The 19,501-nt window shown below is 46.8% G+C and overlaps 1 protein-coding gene across 1 annotated transcript in view; it reads right to left on the minus strand.

The window, feature by feature from the left end:
• Positions 1-3,206: 3,206 nt before the first annotated feature.
• LOC149325026 (sodium-coupled monocarboxylate transporter 2-like) overlaps positions 3,207-19,501 on the minus strand; it is a 157,749-nt gene continuing 141,454 nt past the window's right edge. The window contains exons 12-15 of the mRNA XM_089564168.1: positions 12,349-12,521; positions 7,899-8,002; positions 3,992-4,098; positions 3,207-3,284 (exon numbers count right to left, since the gene is read on the minus strand). Of these exons, the coding sequence (XP_089420294.1) occupies positions 3,207-3,284; positions 3,992-4,098; positions 7,899-8,002; positions 12,349-12,521 (462 nt within the window). The remainder of the gene's footprint in view (positions 3,285-3,991; positions 4,099-7,898; positions 8,003-12,348; positions 12,522-19,501) is intronic.

Raw genomic sequence — 19,501 nt, forward strand, 5'->3', positions numbered from 1 at the left:
CTCGCTGCGTTGTTCTTAACTTAAGCTGAACCCTCTTTGTTAGCCTCCACGTTTCTGCCCCATAGGTGAGTACCGGTAGGATACAGCTGCTGTGTACTTTCCTCTTGACGGATGTTGGTAAACTGCCATTCATAATCTGAGAGAACCTGCCATATGTGCTTAACCCCATTCTTATTCTCCCAGTTATTTCCCTCTCATTATCTCGATCAGCGGTCACTACCTGCCCTAAATAGACATATTATCTTACTACTTCCAGCACCTCGCTATCAATGGCGAACTGCTGTTGCATTGTTAGACTGTTGAACATCACATTGGTTTTCTGCATGTTGATTCTTAGCCCCACCACTCTGATCTGCCTGTCTAAATCATTGATCATGCTTTGCAGTTCATCTCCTGAGTGACTTAGCAAGGCAATGTCATCTATGAACGAACAAATTAACTCCGAAGAGGCCTGGAAGTCAAATATTGCAGGCCGCTTTTCAGAAGATCTTTTAAGAGCTAGAAGCCGAGCGCTGGTACCAGACGACGGTCGAAAGCAAGGACAGACACAAGCGCTGACTAACAACTGAAATGTTATTTCGGGGAAAAGAGATATAAAAGGTTAACAAAGCGTGCGTGGCGCCGGGCTGATGCTGCGCGGTAACCGAGAAACCTTTTTATCATTGCGAGGTGACTACACTGTTTTGGGGTGATAGCGGAACATCTCCCTGGCTCCACCTCCGCTTTGTTAATTTTATACAGGGGGCCTCACCTAAGGCTTTACACATTTTATGTAAAATATGCTTTTTGAGTTAGAAGAGCGCTTTTTTCGGCACAACATTGTCAGCGGCATAGTTCGTCAGAATGGAGCTAACACGTGCTAATTAGCAGGATGGTTAATTAATATTGAATAGTTAACATTTTAACAATTATGCTTGTGATCCTTAATTTTTGAGAGGCGTGTAGCCCGTCGTAAGTAATATCCATATCAATTTCTAGAATTTCGAAAACCTGGCTACCTTCGGAGTTGTGTCCCAAGAAATTTTGGCTGTTTCAACAAGTTACGTGCACTGGAGTGGCTGCTTCGCCTGTAAGCTTCCTGAAAGCGCATGTATTTTGGCGCGATGCAGCCAAAATTTGTTGGGCCACAGCGACTAGGTTAACCGTGTTTTCTAAATTCTGAACACTGATATGAATATTACTTGTGGTGGACTACACTTCTCTCAATCATTTATTTATTTATTTATTTATTTATTTATTTATTTATTTATTTATTTGAACATACTGCTAGCCTCAAATTTGAGGCCTCGCAGGAGATGGACAACATATACACTAAAATAACTCAGTTCAAGTATGTGTGAACACAAAGGCAATCATACTCTAGCAAGGCAATACGCATTATACAAACGCTAAAAGAAAATAGCAGAACAGGAGCAAGTGCAAAAAAAGAAACAACCACAGTAACGAAAATGCAGATAAGTTCTAAAGTTAAGGAGCAAGAAATAGAACAATAGCTGCTCACGAATGATACTCTCGTGAGTAACGAACAATAAGGTTAGAAAAAAAACAAGAGTCAGATAAGAACGTGAGGATGTCATCGTTATCAAGGAAGAAAGGGTACAAGAGTACCCGCGCCAGCACCGCAGTCGTTATTAAAAAACAAAGCGTAATATGTTGGCGATGAAATCTTCCAGTGGTGTGCAGTTGACAGCATCGCAAGGCAGACTATTCCACTCACGCATTGCTTGTGGGAAGAAAGAGTACCTGAATATATCATTGTGAAATCTGCACTCAGTTAAGTCCTTTTGGTGTTTTCTTCTTGTACTGCGTTTGTTTGACGGTATTAAGTACTTACTTGTATCGATTTTCATACCGCCATTAAGCAGAAGGAATAGAAACTTGAGGAGGCGCTGTAGTCTGGCTTGGTTTTCTAGAGTGGGAAGGAGCGTAACAGTAACAAGAGCGTAACAGTAATAGTTAAAATGCTAGCTATTCAATATTAGTTAGCCAGTCTGGCAGTTAGCAAGTCGTAGCTGTATTCCGATGCATTACATCTCTGATAATGCTGTGCCGAAAAAAAAAGCTCTCTTCTAACTGGAGGTAGGAAGAGTCGACCAACACATGGAGTGCCTTTCAGGCAATCGCATGGCGGCTTCACTTTCGCTTTTATTTTCTTTTTTAGGCTTCCGTGAATAAATAGATCCAGTCAGAGGCTACACAGCTGCAAATTATGTCCGCGGAAATAATGGACTCTTTGCTTTCGCCGATTGCTACTTATCACTCAGCCGATGGAAGAGCGGCAAGCCGCCACGGGACTCGCTGAAAAGTTGGTTGACACCTCCTACGGTGTGCGGTGAGTTAAAAAAAAAGGCGGCAGCCGGAACATTTATGTCGATTTAAATTATGGAACTCGGGCGCAAAGGACAATAATTCGAAGTTTCTAAGAATACTCGGAATGTGTAGATCTAGTTCCCGCGGTAAAAAGACGAGTGCAGGTTGCTCTTTAGTGCACCTTTGAATCACCGCGATAAACGTAACTTTTTCCGGAACGCGTTCTTTGCCACCCAATGCCAATATGTAAAGGGGGCCAAGGACCACTCAAGCAGCCAACAAGAAGCTTTTACTTGGGCCTCTTCGATTTCCTTGTAAATTGACCCAATATATAAAATGAAATGATGGTTTGGTTTGGCTTATGGGGTTTAATGTCCCAAATCGACTAAGGCTATGAGGGACGCCGTAGTGGAGGGCTCCGGAACTTTCGACCACCTGGGGTTCTTTAACGTGCACTGACATCGCACAGTACACGGGCCTCTAAAATTTCTCCTCCAAAGAAATTCAACCGCCGCGGCCGGGATCGCACCCGCGTCTTTCGGGTCAGCAGCCGAGCACCATAACCACTGAGCCCCCGCGGCGGCTAAAACAAAATGAAAGCTTTGACATTTGCTTAAGGACCAGTCATATTAATAACGACGGTTTTATTGCTCCGGAACTTGGTGCATTAGAGGACGGATGTGGAGACCACACTTCTTGGTTCTGAGAAAGCTTGGTTCTGAGAAAGCTGTATAGCTTTCCTTTGTAGCCGCATGGCTGCGCTCGGGCGGATGCCAATCAGTAATTACTCCCTTATTACAAATCTACTCCACTCTGGGGGATTCCCCTAAAAATTTGACCAACTTCTTGGTGATGTTTCGAAGGCGCACAATTTGAAGCGGCTGTTGTGTGCCGTTTCAGATCGATGTATCGGTCCATGTGTCACTTTGCTTGCCCAGGAACGCAGTAGCGTCGAGGTCTTCTGTTTCTTTTTTCTGCGAAAGACACAAAAGTATTTTACTTAGCGGTGCGCGGACTGAGTTATTCAAAAACGAATTTAGCTGCAGTGCCTGTCGTTCCTTAGTCCTGCTAGTACTCGACAACTTGGAGCTCTAATTCTTCTGCGGCCGAAAATACTACGGGGAGACAGGGCCTTGCCCCAGTGAAGTGCGCAAGCAAGGAAACAATGAGCGGCAGCTGCGCACATCCAATTTTGAGAAGTTTTTATTCATTTCCAAAGGACAAAGGGCATACAATGTCCAAACAGATCTCTCGGAATCAGCAACATAAGGCTGTTCCAGGAAAGGCTGCCGGTAATTTTTAAGTATACGTTGTCTGAAATATAAAAAAAGGCGAAGACTAATTCTAGAAAACAGCTGAACTTTGTGTCTATTGAGCTGGTTGCCAAAACTTTAAAATCCACTTTTCACCTGTTAAAATTGCGCACAGCCATATTTCTCGCGGTTGTGCTTTTTGTAATTCAGCCTTGTTTTACGTTTGCGACTATCCGCCAACTAACCCAGCAGCATGTTTCACTAGCTACAGCGTTCAAGTTTATATAACGCGATAATGACATCTTGGGATGCCATAATGACGACGGCGAGATAATAAGAGAGCAGCTGCTGCGTCAGTCGCTTTTCCTCTCTAATCTGAAGAAGCTTGCGTGAAGAAAGAAGCGAGCGAAGAATGACGAAATAATTACCTGGGTGTTGATCGGTTGGTCGGGTGGCATAACGCCTAACTTTCGCCACAGCCGGACAAACAAGTTGCTCAAGTGAGTGGGGTGTGCATGCTGCAGCCTGTGCTCACCTGCGTAAACGGAATAAAGCAGCATGAAGGAGCCGCAATTCGCCTACCATTTCTGAGGAGCGCCTTCTGAAGTTCTCTAAGTATCTTACTAATTTCTGCCCATATCTGCATTTTCACTTTCACCGCCTGCATTGGCAGCCTGTATATAACAGATGTTAACGTAATCGGTCTGAATATTTTTATGTGCATATTAACTTCTTTCCTTTTATAAATCAAATTCATTAAACTCGCGCGAATGCTAAGTTTTCACAAGATTTACTACCACAATCAACAGCTAAAACGGGATCTTCTATCTGAACCATCATACATATCACCTCGCACGGGTCATCGTCAAAAGGTACGCATTCCATACTGCCGAAGCCATGCATACTTTAACTCGTTTACACCCAAGACGGCGAGCGATTGGAACCACGTGCCCACCTTGGCTGCCGATATTTCTGAGACCTGTTTATTTAAAAATGCCGCGGAAAACTATGTGTTTGGCTAGGCTGTTTTGTTACCTAATATGATTTGTATTTTGTTCAAGCTTACGTTTTCTCTCTCCTTGCTGTATTACATTGCATTTTTCATTTACCTTTTGTTGTCATTTTGCTGCATTGTCTTTACTTTTTTATCCACTCCCTTCTGTAATGCCCCACTGGGGCCCTGGAGGTATTGTAATAAATAAATTCCACAGCTGTGAGGAATTTGATTATTAGTTATAACTATCTCCAATACTTTTAACAAACTTTTCTTGCTTCATGGACCAAGTTCATTAATCAGCTTTATTGAAATTTCGTCTATGCCTGCGGATGTGCATTTAGCAATATGTGCTCCCGCCTTTTTCCAGGTAGGATCGGTCAGTTCTAAGCTACTTTCTATTGTGTTGTCCTGTGTTGCTCCCTGATTAGGGGAGTTTACCATGTCATCGCTCCTAAATGGTTCTGCTTTAGCTGATGCAATGTGTTTCACAGCGTCGTCTTCCTCCAAACATTTTCACTGACCATCGTGAATCAGTTCCTGCTTTCTTTGATTCGTTTTACACAGCCTGCTATATCGCTCCAGAATTTTCTTGGGCCACCTGTAGTTGCATCGCGAACTTCAGCCATCCAGCAATGAGTGGACTGCTTTATTTGAGCCTGGATGAAGACCTGCACTCGCTGTTTTTTTTGTCAATAAGACTATTGGTCTATTTACTATTGAGATAACTGCGCCTTCCTTGTTTCTCGGTGTTCCCTTCAACCCACCCGTCTTTGCTCGATGTCATTCTGAATTTCCTTATTCCACCAGCTTCGTTGATTCCTCTTTCCTCTTTTACTTGCTTCATTTGTGTGCTTATGCGTAGTTCTAACTGATTATAATCCCACTTTCCCCTGGAGCGTTTCTCTATTGCTGTATGCCTGCTGCTACAAGCGTTGTTTGTTTGTCGCTTAATTTTTCGCTCTCTTTCGACTTGTCTGTATTTCTGTTTTGATGAGGGCTCTTAACTGCAGACTACAGAAAACTGCAGGCACGTATAAGTACCTCGGACTTCACCGTCATTCAGACCTAACATGGAACCGCCATATTGACCTTATGCTTGCATCTGCTAATCGCTCATTAGGTCTCTTAAAGCATAACCTAAAGCATGCTCCTCCTCACCTCCGTGCCCTTGCCTATACCACTCTAATTCGACCTAAAATTGAATATGCCTCGGCTAATTGGGGCTCTTACCAATCTTACTTAATAAATAACATTGAATCGTTGCAGAACCGCGCAGTTCGTTTTATTTACTTTGATTATTCACGTAATACCAGCATCACAGCCTTGAAGAAACGCGCAGGTGTCAATGACTTCGGTCTTCGCCGCAAAGTTGCAAGACTATCACTTTTTCATAGGCTGTATCATCATCAATCACTTCATAACGACCTTTTTTTCTTTGCCTCCTTCGATTTCTGACCGCCGCGATCATCCCTTTAAAGGTAGGCGCTTCACGTGCAGAACATTCAACTGTGTGCATTCATTCTTACCACGCACAATATCTGACTGGAACACTCTGCCTTCACATATCGCAAGCACCACTGACTGTGATACATATTGTAATCTTATATCTTCAATAACTGCTTAACTCTGTGCCTACATTGTCATTTCATTTGTTCATGGTGTTCCTTTTTTTTGCAGGGTATGTTATTAAAATGATTCTTGCATTAGAGTTCTGTTTGCATAATTTTAATACTGTAGTAATTTTCACCCTTCGCCGCGCTGCCATACTTTTGATTCTTTTGCTTATTTATGTCATGCTAAGTGTTTTATTTGGGGTTATATTTTATTTTGATCAATTGCCTGGACCCCCCCCCCCCCCCCTATGTAATACCCTCTCGAGGGCCTTTAGGGGTATTTTGTATAAATAAATAAATACGCTCGTTGTTGTTCCCTCTGAAGCGACGGCACATACCCACGGCGGGGGATTGGCCAGGGTTTGGTGCTGATCCAAACAGGAGATAAATTAATTCAGAATTATTTCAAGCGGTTCATAAATAAAACATGAGGAATCTGTTTACGCCCTGCGACATTGGGCAGTAGTCAGTGGTCGTCTGTCTGCTACGGAATTCCCACGTGATTTGACCCTGACATTTAGTTTCTGGATTTACAATAAGTAGGTTATACGGCTCACAGAAGTCTAGCATTTACCTCCCTTTACAATCCATGCATTCGTCCAGATCCTCGATGCGGCCATTCATGACCCCAAATAGAGTAATATCGGCATCGTCTCCAAACCTTTTTTATCGCCACTAATACACTACCTAGATCATTGTTTTCTTGCCTGCATTTGTCCTTTTACTAAACAAACTACTCCTAGTCATGCCCTTTTACCGATAATTGTTCCTGACATAAGTGAAGGGAAACGATGAAGGGACAAGAAAGAGCGCTGAACTGACAACTGAATTTTATTGAGCGAAACACGCAAAATATTTAGGAAGGCAGTGGCAAATATAATCTGATGAACTCAACGTAACAGGATGTAAAGAGCCATAAAAGCGATAAAAACACAACAGGGTGACAAAGCTAAAAGCCAACTGAATCTCAAAACGGATGGTAACAAAATGAAAAAAAAAGCACACTTGATGACTATCAACTGTTAATGTCACATGGTGTAAAGAGCCATAAAAACCGATAAAACAACAATAGCAGGTAACAAGGGTAAAACCGGTTAAGACTTGTTCCTAAGAAGGTCCTAACGATACAAAGATGTCACCATTTTTTGCCATCTAATCCAAACACGATGGCCAAGGGGGGCTTCGTTCTGTTGCCATTGCGCTGCAAAGTTTAGTTTAGTTTAGTTTATGGGGTTTAACGTCCCAAAGCGACTAAGGCTATGAGAGACGCCATAGTGGAGGGCTCCGGAAATTTCGACCACCTGGGGTTCTTTAACGTGCACTGATATCGCACAGTACACGGGCCTCGAATTTCTCCTCCAAAGAAATTCAACCGCCACGGCCGGGATCGAACCCGCGTCTTTCGTGACAGCAGCCGAGCACCGTAGCCACTGAGCCACCGCGGCGGCCGCGCTGCAAAGAGATCCTTCTCTTGATGCTCTCTCTCGAGCACTCTGATAGGGTCACAGGAGGGCAACGGATTGCCGCTTCTTTTTTTAGCTGTACATCTAACGCCTCATATTTCAATGTTCAAGGAAGATCTGGCTGAAGGTCCTTCCTGAATTACTGCCGTCGTGCTGCAGTACGAACGCTTTCTGAGTAAATGTCAATACATTTTCGATGATAAACACCCGATGACACGTAAGGCGTATGCACGAATAAATCATGCTTCACGTTGTTACTTACCGAATGCAATGCTTATTACCACTCCGAGTAGAACTGTTGCCCATGTGCTAAAGAAACTGCTCCATATAGGTGATAGCTCAAAATAGCCGGATTCATGCTTGGACCTAGGAAGGCAGAAAAAAAAAAGGTCACGTTGCTCGTGCAGGAAGTTAGCGCTTCCTGTAACAGTAGTGAACAAGATTATTGGAAGAAATATTGCACACAAGAATATAAACTGCACTTCTGGCAGGAAACTGAACTATAGCTCACGCGATGAAAATACGTGGAGAACGTTTTCATGCCTTTTGCGTGTCAGCTGCATGGTCTAAATTTCGAGTCGTAAAATTCGCTAAGGTATAAAATATTCGGTTGAGTAAGAGCTACCTAATTAGACTTGTTTGCAAGTTTTGATAAAATTTCTCGAAATTGAAAAAAATTTGAAGGCCATTGAAATCTACGACTTTTGTTCTCTACACATATGGTGTTACGAAGGGTGACTTGCACATCTTCTTTATGTGAAGCATGGAACAACGGTTACTATTCAGCAATTGTAGTACGGATACCTGAACAATTACAAAGTTTTAGAATAGGCGGCCCCAAGGAAATAGCGCGCCCCAGCGCTGCGTACGAGTGCCCGGGCACTCACCAGCGCTGCGGTGATTGCCCGCAGCGGCGTCAGGTTTGCGTTTATCGATTCCAGCGGCACTACGGCAAACCAATAAGATATACTCTTAAAAGAGAATTTCAAATATACGTTTAATTATTCTTCAGGAACTGTCATTATTGTAGACACATGATTTAAAAGTAAAAATTATAAGAGTGCGTTTTTACTGAGGCGGGAAACCCCATTTGAACGTCCCACCAAGACATCTCCATGCCAACCAAACAATGCGCACTCTCTTAGCTTAGCAGCTTTGCAAACACGGAAGCAATCTGAAAATCTGGTGCACTTCATCGCTAAAATTTTGGGGTGCTGGAATCTTGAGAAAAAGCGACAGCTTCGTGCGCCTTTAGTTTGCCGTGAAGTTAATGCACAGAGTAACGGCGACAACGAATCGGTAGTGAAGCGAAAGGCCCCGCTTAGATGGGTGCCGCCATGTTGCCTGAACGTAGAGCAGCGTTGGGGCGCACGCTATTTCACCAAAATAGCGTTCGCCGCTAACGTTAACCCAAGATGGAGGGCGGGCCTTGCGTTCTTCGCATGCGCACTTCGACGCCTCAAACATCTTGGGGCCCCCAATGCTTGGGGCCCACTGTTCTAAAACTCGCTATTGTACCACTAATAACAGCTACAATTGCACATAAATAAACATCCATGATGATGCATCCTCGGAAACAGCACAAAAAGCTCGTTGGCCTTCGTTTAACGCTTTAAATTAGCAAGTGCCACGCTACTTCGATTTTCACATGTGTAAATTAATGAGCTGGAGCAAAATGGTGGTTTGAGCTAGTTGGTACATCTTTAAAATTTCACCAGCGCTGCGACTAGGCACAAGAACAGAGAAGGAAGACAAGGACAAGCGCTACTAACAACTGAAAGTTTATTTGAAAAAAACACAGATTATATGCACACAACTGACAACCCAAAGCGCCTGCGCTTCCCGCAAAAAGCACGCAAAAGAAAGTTAAGGATCTAGATACACATTTATGTAAGTTTACAGATGGTGTGCTAACGCACGTGTCGCTGTTCTTGTGAATGTGATAGGCTTCACACAACTCCCTAGTCAGCTGATCTAGATGTCTGAATTTAATCTTTGCCCTGTTAAGCAGTGGAAAGCATGCTGTTTTATTAGACACACCGGGTTTGTTCAGATAACAATCTCTGTAATGAAGGGACAGATTTGATTGAATGGTGCTCCTTCATCAAATCTGTCCCTTCATTACAGAGATTGTCATCTGAACAAACCCGGTGTGTCTAATAAAACAGCATGCTTTCCACTGCTTAACAGGGCAAAGATTAAATTCAGACGTCTAGATCAGCTGACTAGGGAGTTGTGTGAAGCCTATCACATTCACAAGAACAGCGACACGTGCGTTAGCACACCATCTGTAAACTTACACGAATGTGAAATTTTGTATCTAGATTCTCAACTTTCTTTTGCGTGCTTTTTGTGGGAAGCGCAGGCGCTTTGGGTTGTCAGTTGTGTGCATATAATCTGTGTTTTTTGAAATAAACTTTCAGTTGTTAGTAGCGCTTGTCCTTGTCTTCCTTCTCTGTTCTTGTTCCTAGCCGCAGCGCTGGTGAAATTTTAAATTTGTAAATTAATGAGATTACATTAATTCTTACACCATGGTACGCGTCAACAGAGTGTTGTTCACTTTAATGACGTGGCGCAATATTTCTAGAAGTTCACACCTAGAGCCCCATTGCGCAAACCTATTTTATGCTTTGGGCATATAACATTATGACGCCATATTCTTGCCACAGGCTGCTGCCACCTCATATCAACCCATTATCAGCCACACATCTACATCAGAGCATTACCGAAGAGACCCTTGCCGTACTTCAAAAAGATACTGACTCCGGTATCATCCGGTATTCTAAGTCGGAACTGATTCTCATCCCTTTCTGACTGCGTTGAAGTTTCTCCTGTAGGAAAAGACACACTTACTGCGTAGAAATTTTGATTTGAAACCCTCCCGCTGGGCGATTGGCGCTCGTGACGCCGATACAGACGGATTTTCATCAATTCGTGACGAGCGGTGTAGCAGAATCTCTGAGTTTCTGGACCAAAAATTGGCGCCGATGCATGACTCTTACTTTAGAAATCGACGACGGCTTATAGCAACACCTAAGCCTCATTTTGTGACGTGTTCTGGATTCTGAAGGCTCTGTTTTTGGTGGTGAGAGTGGTCGCTTTGTGACCAGAGCACGGAACCCGATCGTTACATGATAACGACCCTTTTTAAAGTGTGAGTCGTCATGCCTGCTCTTAATTCTGCAGCTGGCATGCGCAACTTGTAATCTGGAACCTGTAAATGGTGTGACTGGCGGGGTTGCAGCGAGACCGGTCTTATATTTGCGGCGTTTAAGTTGCCGGCAGAGGCTTAAATTGGCCTCCATTTTCACATTCTATCCTTGACTTTGCCTTCAAACATTGTGGAGTACGAGCAGTACTACGACTTTTTGTTCCTATCCCGCTCTATCACCTGTCCGGAACCGCTCTTGCTCCCAATTGATATTCGCGCTGCACGAAGAAATATCTATTCAAAATGACAATAGCAAGTCTAAGTTTCAGTTAAGTAAATATCTCGCCGCTGTCCGACAGAACTAACAAATTTCATGATTTACGCTAAGTGACATGCATTTTTTCACTCATCTGTTAGAAGAGCTTCCATCTGAAATCAGGCAACCCCTTGAGTACTAGAGGAAACTCCAGTCGTACTGCCCTTGTTATATTTACATACAGCGGCTGACTGCACTTGAGAAGTTAAGGGGCAGTTCGTGTTCAGGTATCGAAATGAAATTTTTGCTTTAGGCTTTACTCCCCATTCTGATCATTTCTGCCATTCTTATTAGCCATATGAGATAATTAATTCCTTCGTGAACCGTTTATAAAGTTTACTGTTTCCCGCCGCCTCATTTCAGGCTGTTTCCCGCAGCCTCAGTTGGAGCGTTGCAGAGAACGCTGCAATTGTTACGTCACGAACATTACTTCCACGTTATTGCATGCTGCATGCGTTGAAAAACAACTCTGAGGCTTGTATTAGATGACCTTCGATATTTTATCAGCGAAGCCTCATTTCCAGTCACTGTTTCAGCCATTTAACGCCGCATGAGTACTTTTCTATTAATGTCTTCGACGTCACCGCGCTGTAAAACATGAGCATCGTCCATAGCCACAAACCTAGTTACGGTTTCAGTTCACTGTTTTTTTTTTCTATTTTAAAGTAGTTATACTTGGTATTTGAAAGAATTGCCGCCGCGGTGGCTCAGTGGTTATGGTGCTTGGCTGCTGACCCGAAAGTCGCGGGTTCGATCCCGGCCGCGGCGGTTGAATTTCTTTCGAGGAGAAATTCTAGAGGCCCGTGTATTGTGCGATGTCAGTGCACGTTAAAGAACCCCAGGTGGTCCAAATTTCAGCAGCCCTCCACTACGGCGTCTCTCAGAGCCTTAGTCGCTTTGGGACGTTAAAACCCCATAAACCTAAACCTAAACCTATTTGAAACAATTATTTTCACTTCTGGGGGTAGGAGATTACAAGGAATGTGCAGCGGTAATTTCCTAAAAATTTTGGAAAAAGGACTGGCGTTGCCTTTTAAGGCACTGGTTTAGGATTTCTTCAACCCCGACCTATCGGGCAAAAAGCGTTTGCTGTAGCCATATTGATACGCGTCATCCGTAACCAAAGACCAGTACCATGAAAACGCTTCCTAATGCATGGATACTCTGCGTATGTCCACAAAGCAAAGAGACGATGAATTTCATTGCGCTTTGTTGGGCTCAGAGTCTTAACCCAGGGGCACATACCGGGCTTCCAACAAAGTATCCGTGACATTATCACTGTGGCCCAACGTAGTGCTGTTTTCTTGGCAGTAGTCAAGCGACACTGGCATCCGCGGTGATCCCACGTCATCATGTATTGCTCGCCACATTGAAAACATCTGAAATGCGACCATGAGGAGCGTCGAAATCCCAGCGCCCTGTAAAATGGAAAAGAAATGCATTTCTTTACTACGATTTTAGTACGTTGCTTTCTGATCGCAATGGCTAGTTATGGGGTAGCTTTAGTGCCGCATAAAGTTGAGCACTGGTTGAAAGCAGGCTGCTCATACATCACGTGTCTGGCGTGCCACCTGCGGTCGTCATCCGGGAGATTTTATTTATCTTGAGTGCATTAAAGTATTCCGCTCAAAATAATGGGGTAAAATTAATGAATAGTGGCTCCAAGACTTCTCATCCTAGTCTCAAAATGGAGGTGACTACAACCAGAGACGCAGTTGCTCCGACGTACTCGAAATCAACACTTTTTCGGCAAGCCTTTTACAACCAAGGGCCGTGACCTCAGAGACAACAATATTTCCGCTTACGCTCTGCAGCCGTGCATCTAAAGTAAAAAGAGCATCAAACCACACGCACCACAAGAAAGGAACGAGGACGAGACACAAGCGCTAACTCACAACTGAAATTGCATTGCAGCCAGGAAGCACCTTATGTAAGGTGAAATTTCAAGGGGAAAGAAGGGTGACGTGGATGAGAAGGTGAAGAAAGGCAACCATCTGGGATCGCAGAAACAGGCAGGCAGCCAAAAATCGCAAAAGAACAAGAACAGTTACTAGATAGCTGAATCTAGGAAATTTAACTCGGAGGCAAAAAGAGATAAAGATGGAGTGCTTATACACCTAGAGCCAAATTTCTTCATGTAGAAAGCCTCCAGACTAACACGTGCAGTTTTATCCGTTCTCTTGCCAAGAATCCTCGTCTCATTTAACCGAGCCTCGCACCCGTCGCAGCTCATTACGTGCGCAACCAAAGTGCGTACCTATCTTTAATGTCTGATAAATTTCGGCCACCTTATACAATGTGCTCCCTGGCTTCAATAAAGTTTCAGTTGTGAGTGTGACGTTCCGTGCGTGAAATACCAGGGCCCATATCTTCGTCGGAATCTCCTCTGTGCTCAACCGTCCTACTCCCTTGTCTCCCCTTAAACGGTCCGCGTTCGGCGGCGCCGCCTAGACGGAGCCCCCAGCGGCGGCAAGCCACTGAAGGGGTACAATGGTACAAAGGCGCCGGCGGGAGGGAAAGCCAGCCCAATTAGGCATGCCTGGCCGTACAAGGACAAGAGAAGAAAGCTGCCGGCGGGAGACAAACGACATTCCAACGAGGGAGGTCGGGAGGCCGCAGGCGCCGCCGTGGAAAGGAGGAAGAAAGAAACATTCCAGTCGGGAAGACAGGAGATCGGGCGTGGCCGGCGGAGCAGATATAGCTGGCGAGTGCGGACGAAAGGCACGCAGAGGACGAGATCGTTCACGGAAAAGGGTCCTTCAGCGCCGAAGCCGGACGGCGCGCAGCTTCTGCCAGCCACCGACGGATCGCAACTCCGGAGACCATCCATCGCCCCCATGACGGCGTCGCCACGTAAGCTCGGACACCCCAGCTTCTGATGTACCATGTATAATTATTGATTACATCATTTTGTTTAAACTGAGCCATACGGTGTCTTCTTGCCTCTCCGTCCCGTGTGGACCTGCGCATTATGTGGGGTCGTCACACTGGTGTCAGAAGTGGGGTCTCAAAAGCAAATGTCCTCTGAATGCTGCGACATTCATGACTTCAAAATTGTAATGAAAAGGGAATCACGGGACTGATTGTGGGACTTTGACCCCCATTTGAGAGGCTTGAGGCACCGGAGGGCTGGAGCGGAAAAGATGTCTGTAACTGACGGAGCTCCCACTCCACAGCCGTCGCTCGGAGCAAGCATGCTGGCATTAGGAAGCGTCATTCCGACGTTTACGGGGGATAAGACAGGGGTTCCAATCTGCGATTTCTTTTCCATGCTAGAAGAGATTGGGAAAATGGGGGGATGGTCCGATGCTCAAATGCTGGGAATAGCGAGGTGTAAGATGGCAGGAGCTGCTCATGATTTTGCTTGGCGAGACGAAAAAGTAAAATCCACAAAATCATTTGCGGAATTTAAGAAGCTCGCGTTCGAGCATTTCGACACTGAACCACGTCATGTGCGGGTACAGAGGTTCCGTGACGCCGGACAGATGGTAGGGGAGGACGTGCGAACGTTTGCGTCGCTGCTTCAGCGCCTAGCGCGCGATACGCTGAGTAGGGAGGAGGAAGGAGACCAGCTAAAGAAGAAATACGCGGAGGAACTACTTAAAGAGGAAATGACCGCTTTGTTTGTGGCTGGTCTGCAAGACCCCGTGCGCCGGTTCGTGCTCTCGCGCAAGCCGAGCAATTTCGACCAAGCCGTGGCGGCCGCATTGGATGAGGAACGAAATGAGGCGCTAACGGCGGCCGCAGCGAGAGTACGCGTCATAGAGCGGTGCCCAACCCTGAGGTTGCTCTCTTGACAGAGCGGTTAGATCGCTTAGAGCAGCTGCTATCTCAGCAGGTGGAACGCCAGGTTGAAGCGGGCGCTCAACGGCGCCCATTCGCTGGAAACCGGAGACCGCCACAAAGCTACAGGCGCGGTATGCGAGATTTCGAAGAAATCGCGTGCTTCGCGTGCCAGGGTCGCGGACACATCGCAAGGTTCTGCCAAAACGTGCGCCGTGGGGAGCCACAAAGAGAAGCAGGCGAGACACGCCCTAAGCAAGCCTACAGCGAGGCTCCAGATACAGGGACAAAAAACTAGGTTGTCCTCCCCATCCTGATGAGTGTGGGGAGGGAGCAGTGGGTAATGAGGTGGTGGCGGTTTGTGTGGCCGACGAGGCATGCCCTGTTGTGCGTTGCAAGTTAAACGGTTGTTGCATGGAATTGTTGATAGACACGGGGTCAAAGGTGACCTTGCTTAAGGAAAGCAGCTTTAACACGCTTCGAAGGAAAGGGGATCGCGAGGTGTTGGAAGCGTCTGGTGGTATGGCAACCAAATTTGTAGGCATAACGGGGGATCCTCTTGGCATAAGTGGGCTCTACCGGTTACACTTCACTCTCGGCGGAATTGCATTGGAGCACCCCTGCTACGTATGCCCGGACACGGTGTCTCTGCCAAACGGAGTGTCAGGTATATTAGGGCAGGATTTTTTGAGAAAAGGGAAGGTAGTAGTCTCATTCTCTGAAGAAGAAGTTAATGCGGGGGGCTCAAAAGTTCCGTTTTTGAACAGGAGCAGGGCTGAGGTTCGCAGTACCGATATTGACACCCGTCAAACAGTGGGATCATTAGAGAAGGTATATTCGCGGGTTGCCGTAAAGCTGGTCGATGAGGCGGTCGTCCTTCCGTGGTCGGAGCACATTTTGTACGGTTATGTGCCTGCAGATGTAGAGAGCGGCGCCGTGGGAGTGCTTGAACCGGTAGACTCTTAGTAATGGCCTGAAGGCAGCCGCGTGCCTCGTGACTGTTAATGACGCCCACAGAGTGCCTCTACGGGTGGTTAACTGTAGCCAGCAGCCACTGAGCCTTCCCAAGAACAAAACATTGGCTTTCTTCACCTCTGCGATAGACAAACATGAGCCCACCGATACGGTACTCGCAACTGTAGAGCATGCTAGTCCTTCGGCTCCTCCAAATGCGTTGTTCGATCTTTCCCACGTAAAATCCAGGGAGAGGGAGGCTCTGGCTGGTTTGCTGAACGACTACTCAGAGGTATTCGCCGCGTCCAACCTGGATTTGGGCTGCTGTGGCGTTATAAAGCACAGGATAGAAACCGGCACTTCATCGCCCGTTTACCAACGTGCGTACAGGATTCCTTACTCCCAACGTGAGGAGATGGAGCGGCAGGTGCAGGACCTTATTGATCGCGGCATTGTCGAACACTCAAAGTCACCATGGGGAGCACCGGCACTATTGGTGGAAAAGCCAGATGGCTCGTATCGATTGGTGGTGGACTACCGCAAACTAAATGCCGTAACTCGCATCGATCCATACCCCATTCCCAATATACAGGAGACGCTTTCTCAGCTGGGCTCTGCCAGGTACTTCACGGTAGTGGACATGGCGGCGGGATTCTGGCAGATAGCAATGGATCCGGCAGATGCTGAGAAAACGGCATTCAACACGCCCTCAGGGCACTATGGATGGAAAAGAATGCCGATGGGTCTGGTCAACAGCCCTGCTGTCTGGCAGAGAACCGCTGATGTTATCCTGGCGGGTCTTCTGGGGAAGCTGTGCTTCGTGTATATGGATGACAGAATCATATACAGTGACAGTTTTGAGAAACACTTGCGCGATATTGAGCAGGTTTTGGTGCGACTAAGAGGAGCTGGTCTCAAGCTGAAGCCTTCTAAGTGCCAATTCCTCAAAAACGAGGTGAAATACCTCGGGCACGTTGTTTCAGCTGACGGCGTGCGACCGGACCCTGAGAAACTAAGGTGTGTCTCGGATTTTCCATCCCCGACTAGTGTCCGCCAGGTCCGGCAGTTTCTCGGCCTGATCGGTTACTACCGAAGGCACATAGAGGAGTTCGCCAAGCTCGCTAAGCCGCTCACTGCCTTAACAGCCAAAAATGTCGCCTTTCGCTGGTGCAAAAACGAGGAGGATGCTTTTGGGGCCCTGAAGAGGAAGCTAATGAGTGCACCGCTGTTGTGCCACCCGGATTTTAATTTGCCCTTCGTTTTGGCCACAGATGCGTCAAAGTTCGCAGTTGGTGCTGTGTTATCTCAGGTTATCGAGGGCAAAGAACATCCCGTGGCTTTTGCTAGCCGACAGCTGAGCCCCACAGAGCAGAAGTACGGAGCTACAGAAAGGGAGGGCCTCGCCGTTGTCTGGGCAGTAAAGCACTTCAGATGCTACCTTTACGGCCGCCAATTCAAGCTAGTCACAGACTGCCATCCTCTGAAATGGGTGATGAGTGTCAGGGACCCTAGCTCGCGACTCGCTAGATGGAATCTACAGCTGCAGGAATACTGCTTTGAGGTGGAGCACAAGTCAGGAAAGACACATCTGAATGCTGATGCGCTCAGCCGTACAGCTGCCGTGTCAGCTATAGATGAGTTTGGCCCCGTAGTCGACCCCGCCGAATTGCGCACAGAGCAGTGCAAAGATCCTGACCTGAAGCGAATAATCGAAAGCTTAGAGGGCGCACCATCTCACCCCGAACAGCTAGGTTATTTCATTGGCAAAGACGGCACCCTGTGTCGGCGCACGAGGCCAACCAGGAAAGGGAGACCAGAGAAAACCGCTTGGAAGACAGTCGTCATACCTCGGTCGTGGACAGAAAGGGTTCTTCGCGCGTTCCACGATGCGCCGTGCGCCGGTCATTTTGGCGTAGCGAAGACACGCAGGCGCGTCGAGCGTTTGTACTTTTGGAGTGGCATGCGACAGGATGTTAGAGACTACTGTGCGAAGTGTCATTCCTGTCTCGAAAGAAAAACACCCAAGGGACCCAGGCCAGCACCAATTCAGCCGTTCCCTGAGGTTTCGGCTCCTTTCGAGCGGACAGGTATGGATATAATGGGCCCATTGCCCACGACCACTTCTAGAAACAGGTACATTTTAGTATTTGTCGATCACCTTTCAAAATACGCGGAAGCGGTAGCACTCCCAGATCAGAAAGCAGACACGGTTGCAAGAGCATTTGTCGAACAGATCGTGCTCCGACATGGATCTCCGAGGCAACTCTTGACAGATCGGGGAACGAACTTCGTGTCGCAGCTAATGAGGAGAGTTTGCGAGCTGCTTAAGATCACTAAGAAGCAGACAACACCGTACCATCCGGCTTGCAACGGCGCGGTGGAGCGACTGAACCAAACCGTGGCCCGGTTTGGTTCACTCTGGTATGATGGTGAAGCTCACTCTAGTTACCGGCAGGTGCGCGCATAGTTGTAGGTGTTCTGGGGAGGCCTTCTACCCACCACTCGGAAGCCATCGTACATAACAGTCGACCAGCGGCTCGAATGTTCTTGAACTTTCTTTTTTTTTCTGGGGAGTGACGACGCACGCATCGACGGCAGCGGGTGAAGACGACAGTGCTTTTAAAAACGGGTGTGTTGGCATCATGGCTGGTGGCTGAGAAATGAAGAGCCCGGGTGGGTGTAAAAAGAGGAATGAAGAAGCCCACTTGCCGATAAACAGTGAGTCGATCTCGCAGAACCGAGGTTTCTGCTTGTTTCGTTTAGCGCTCTCATACTGCTGGGGTCGACACCGCTGGCGCTCAGCGCGTTGAACCCGCAAACCATGAAAACCACTTCAGAAGCCATCTCTCGAGCGTGGGTGCTGGCGAACACTGTCTGGCGAACACATTTAGTGTTTTGGTATGCATCTCTAGCCAGCTCATGCAAAGAGTAATGGGAGGCGTTATCCCAGCGAGTATTGCATTAGGGCCCCATTGTAAACCTTTCTCCCTGCATTGGAATCTGCTTCACGTTTAACTCTGCAGATGTACCTGTTACTGAAGTGCAATCAGTGCGTGCTGTCGTTCTCTCCCCCGCACAGAGCGGTTGTCTCGTTAAACCTGAGCATCTCTTTCTAAGCATTATGGCTAGGCCACAGCTGTGCACAAAGCTGTGGTTATTTCTTGCCACCCAGGAGGGTAGTTTCTTCACAGGAAGAGAGACACACAGAAGAAAGGACTGGCAACGGCCATTGGCTACCTGCACGTAGAGAGGGAAGGTGGGGAGAGAATAAAAAGGGGCGAGACGAAAGCGGAACAAAGGTTCATTTTTGCACCGCAGTAAGGAGCGTGTTTTCCTTCAGTCCACATTAACACAGGACGCTTACAGTGAGCCCACAGTCTAATGCTCAAGGCTATGCCTTTCAATCTGGAGGACAAGAAAGCTGGTCGGGTTGGTTTTAAATCCGTTAAATATACGGGCAGTGCCTCGGCGGCTCTCCTAGCGGAGGAATATTGAGGCCAATGCCAAGGATATTGACCTCCGTTAGGGGACCTAAATCAAAGGCGCGAAGTGCTACGTACAGATGCCTTCGGCGGAAGATGTCATGTTAAGAACACAATGTAGGATGAACTTCTTGGCGCTTAACACCGCGTCATTTTAAGCCCCTTCGGCGGTCCGTGTT

Source organism: Amblyomma mixtum, chromosome 10, assembly GCF_055824585.1.
Source record: "Amblyomma mixtum isolate Tamu chromosome 10, ASM5582458v1, whole genome shotgun sequence".
Taxonomy (NCBI): domain Eukaryota; kingdom Metazoa; phylum Arthropoda; class Arachnida; order Ixodida; family Ixodidae; genus Amblyomma; species Amblyomma mixtum.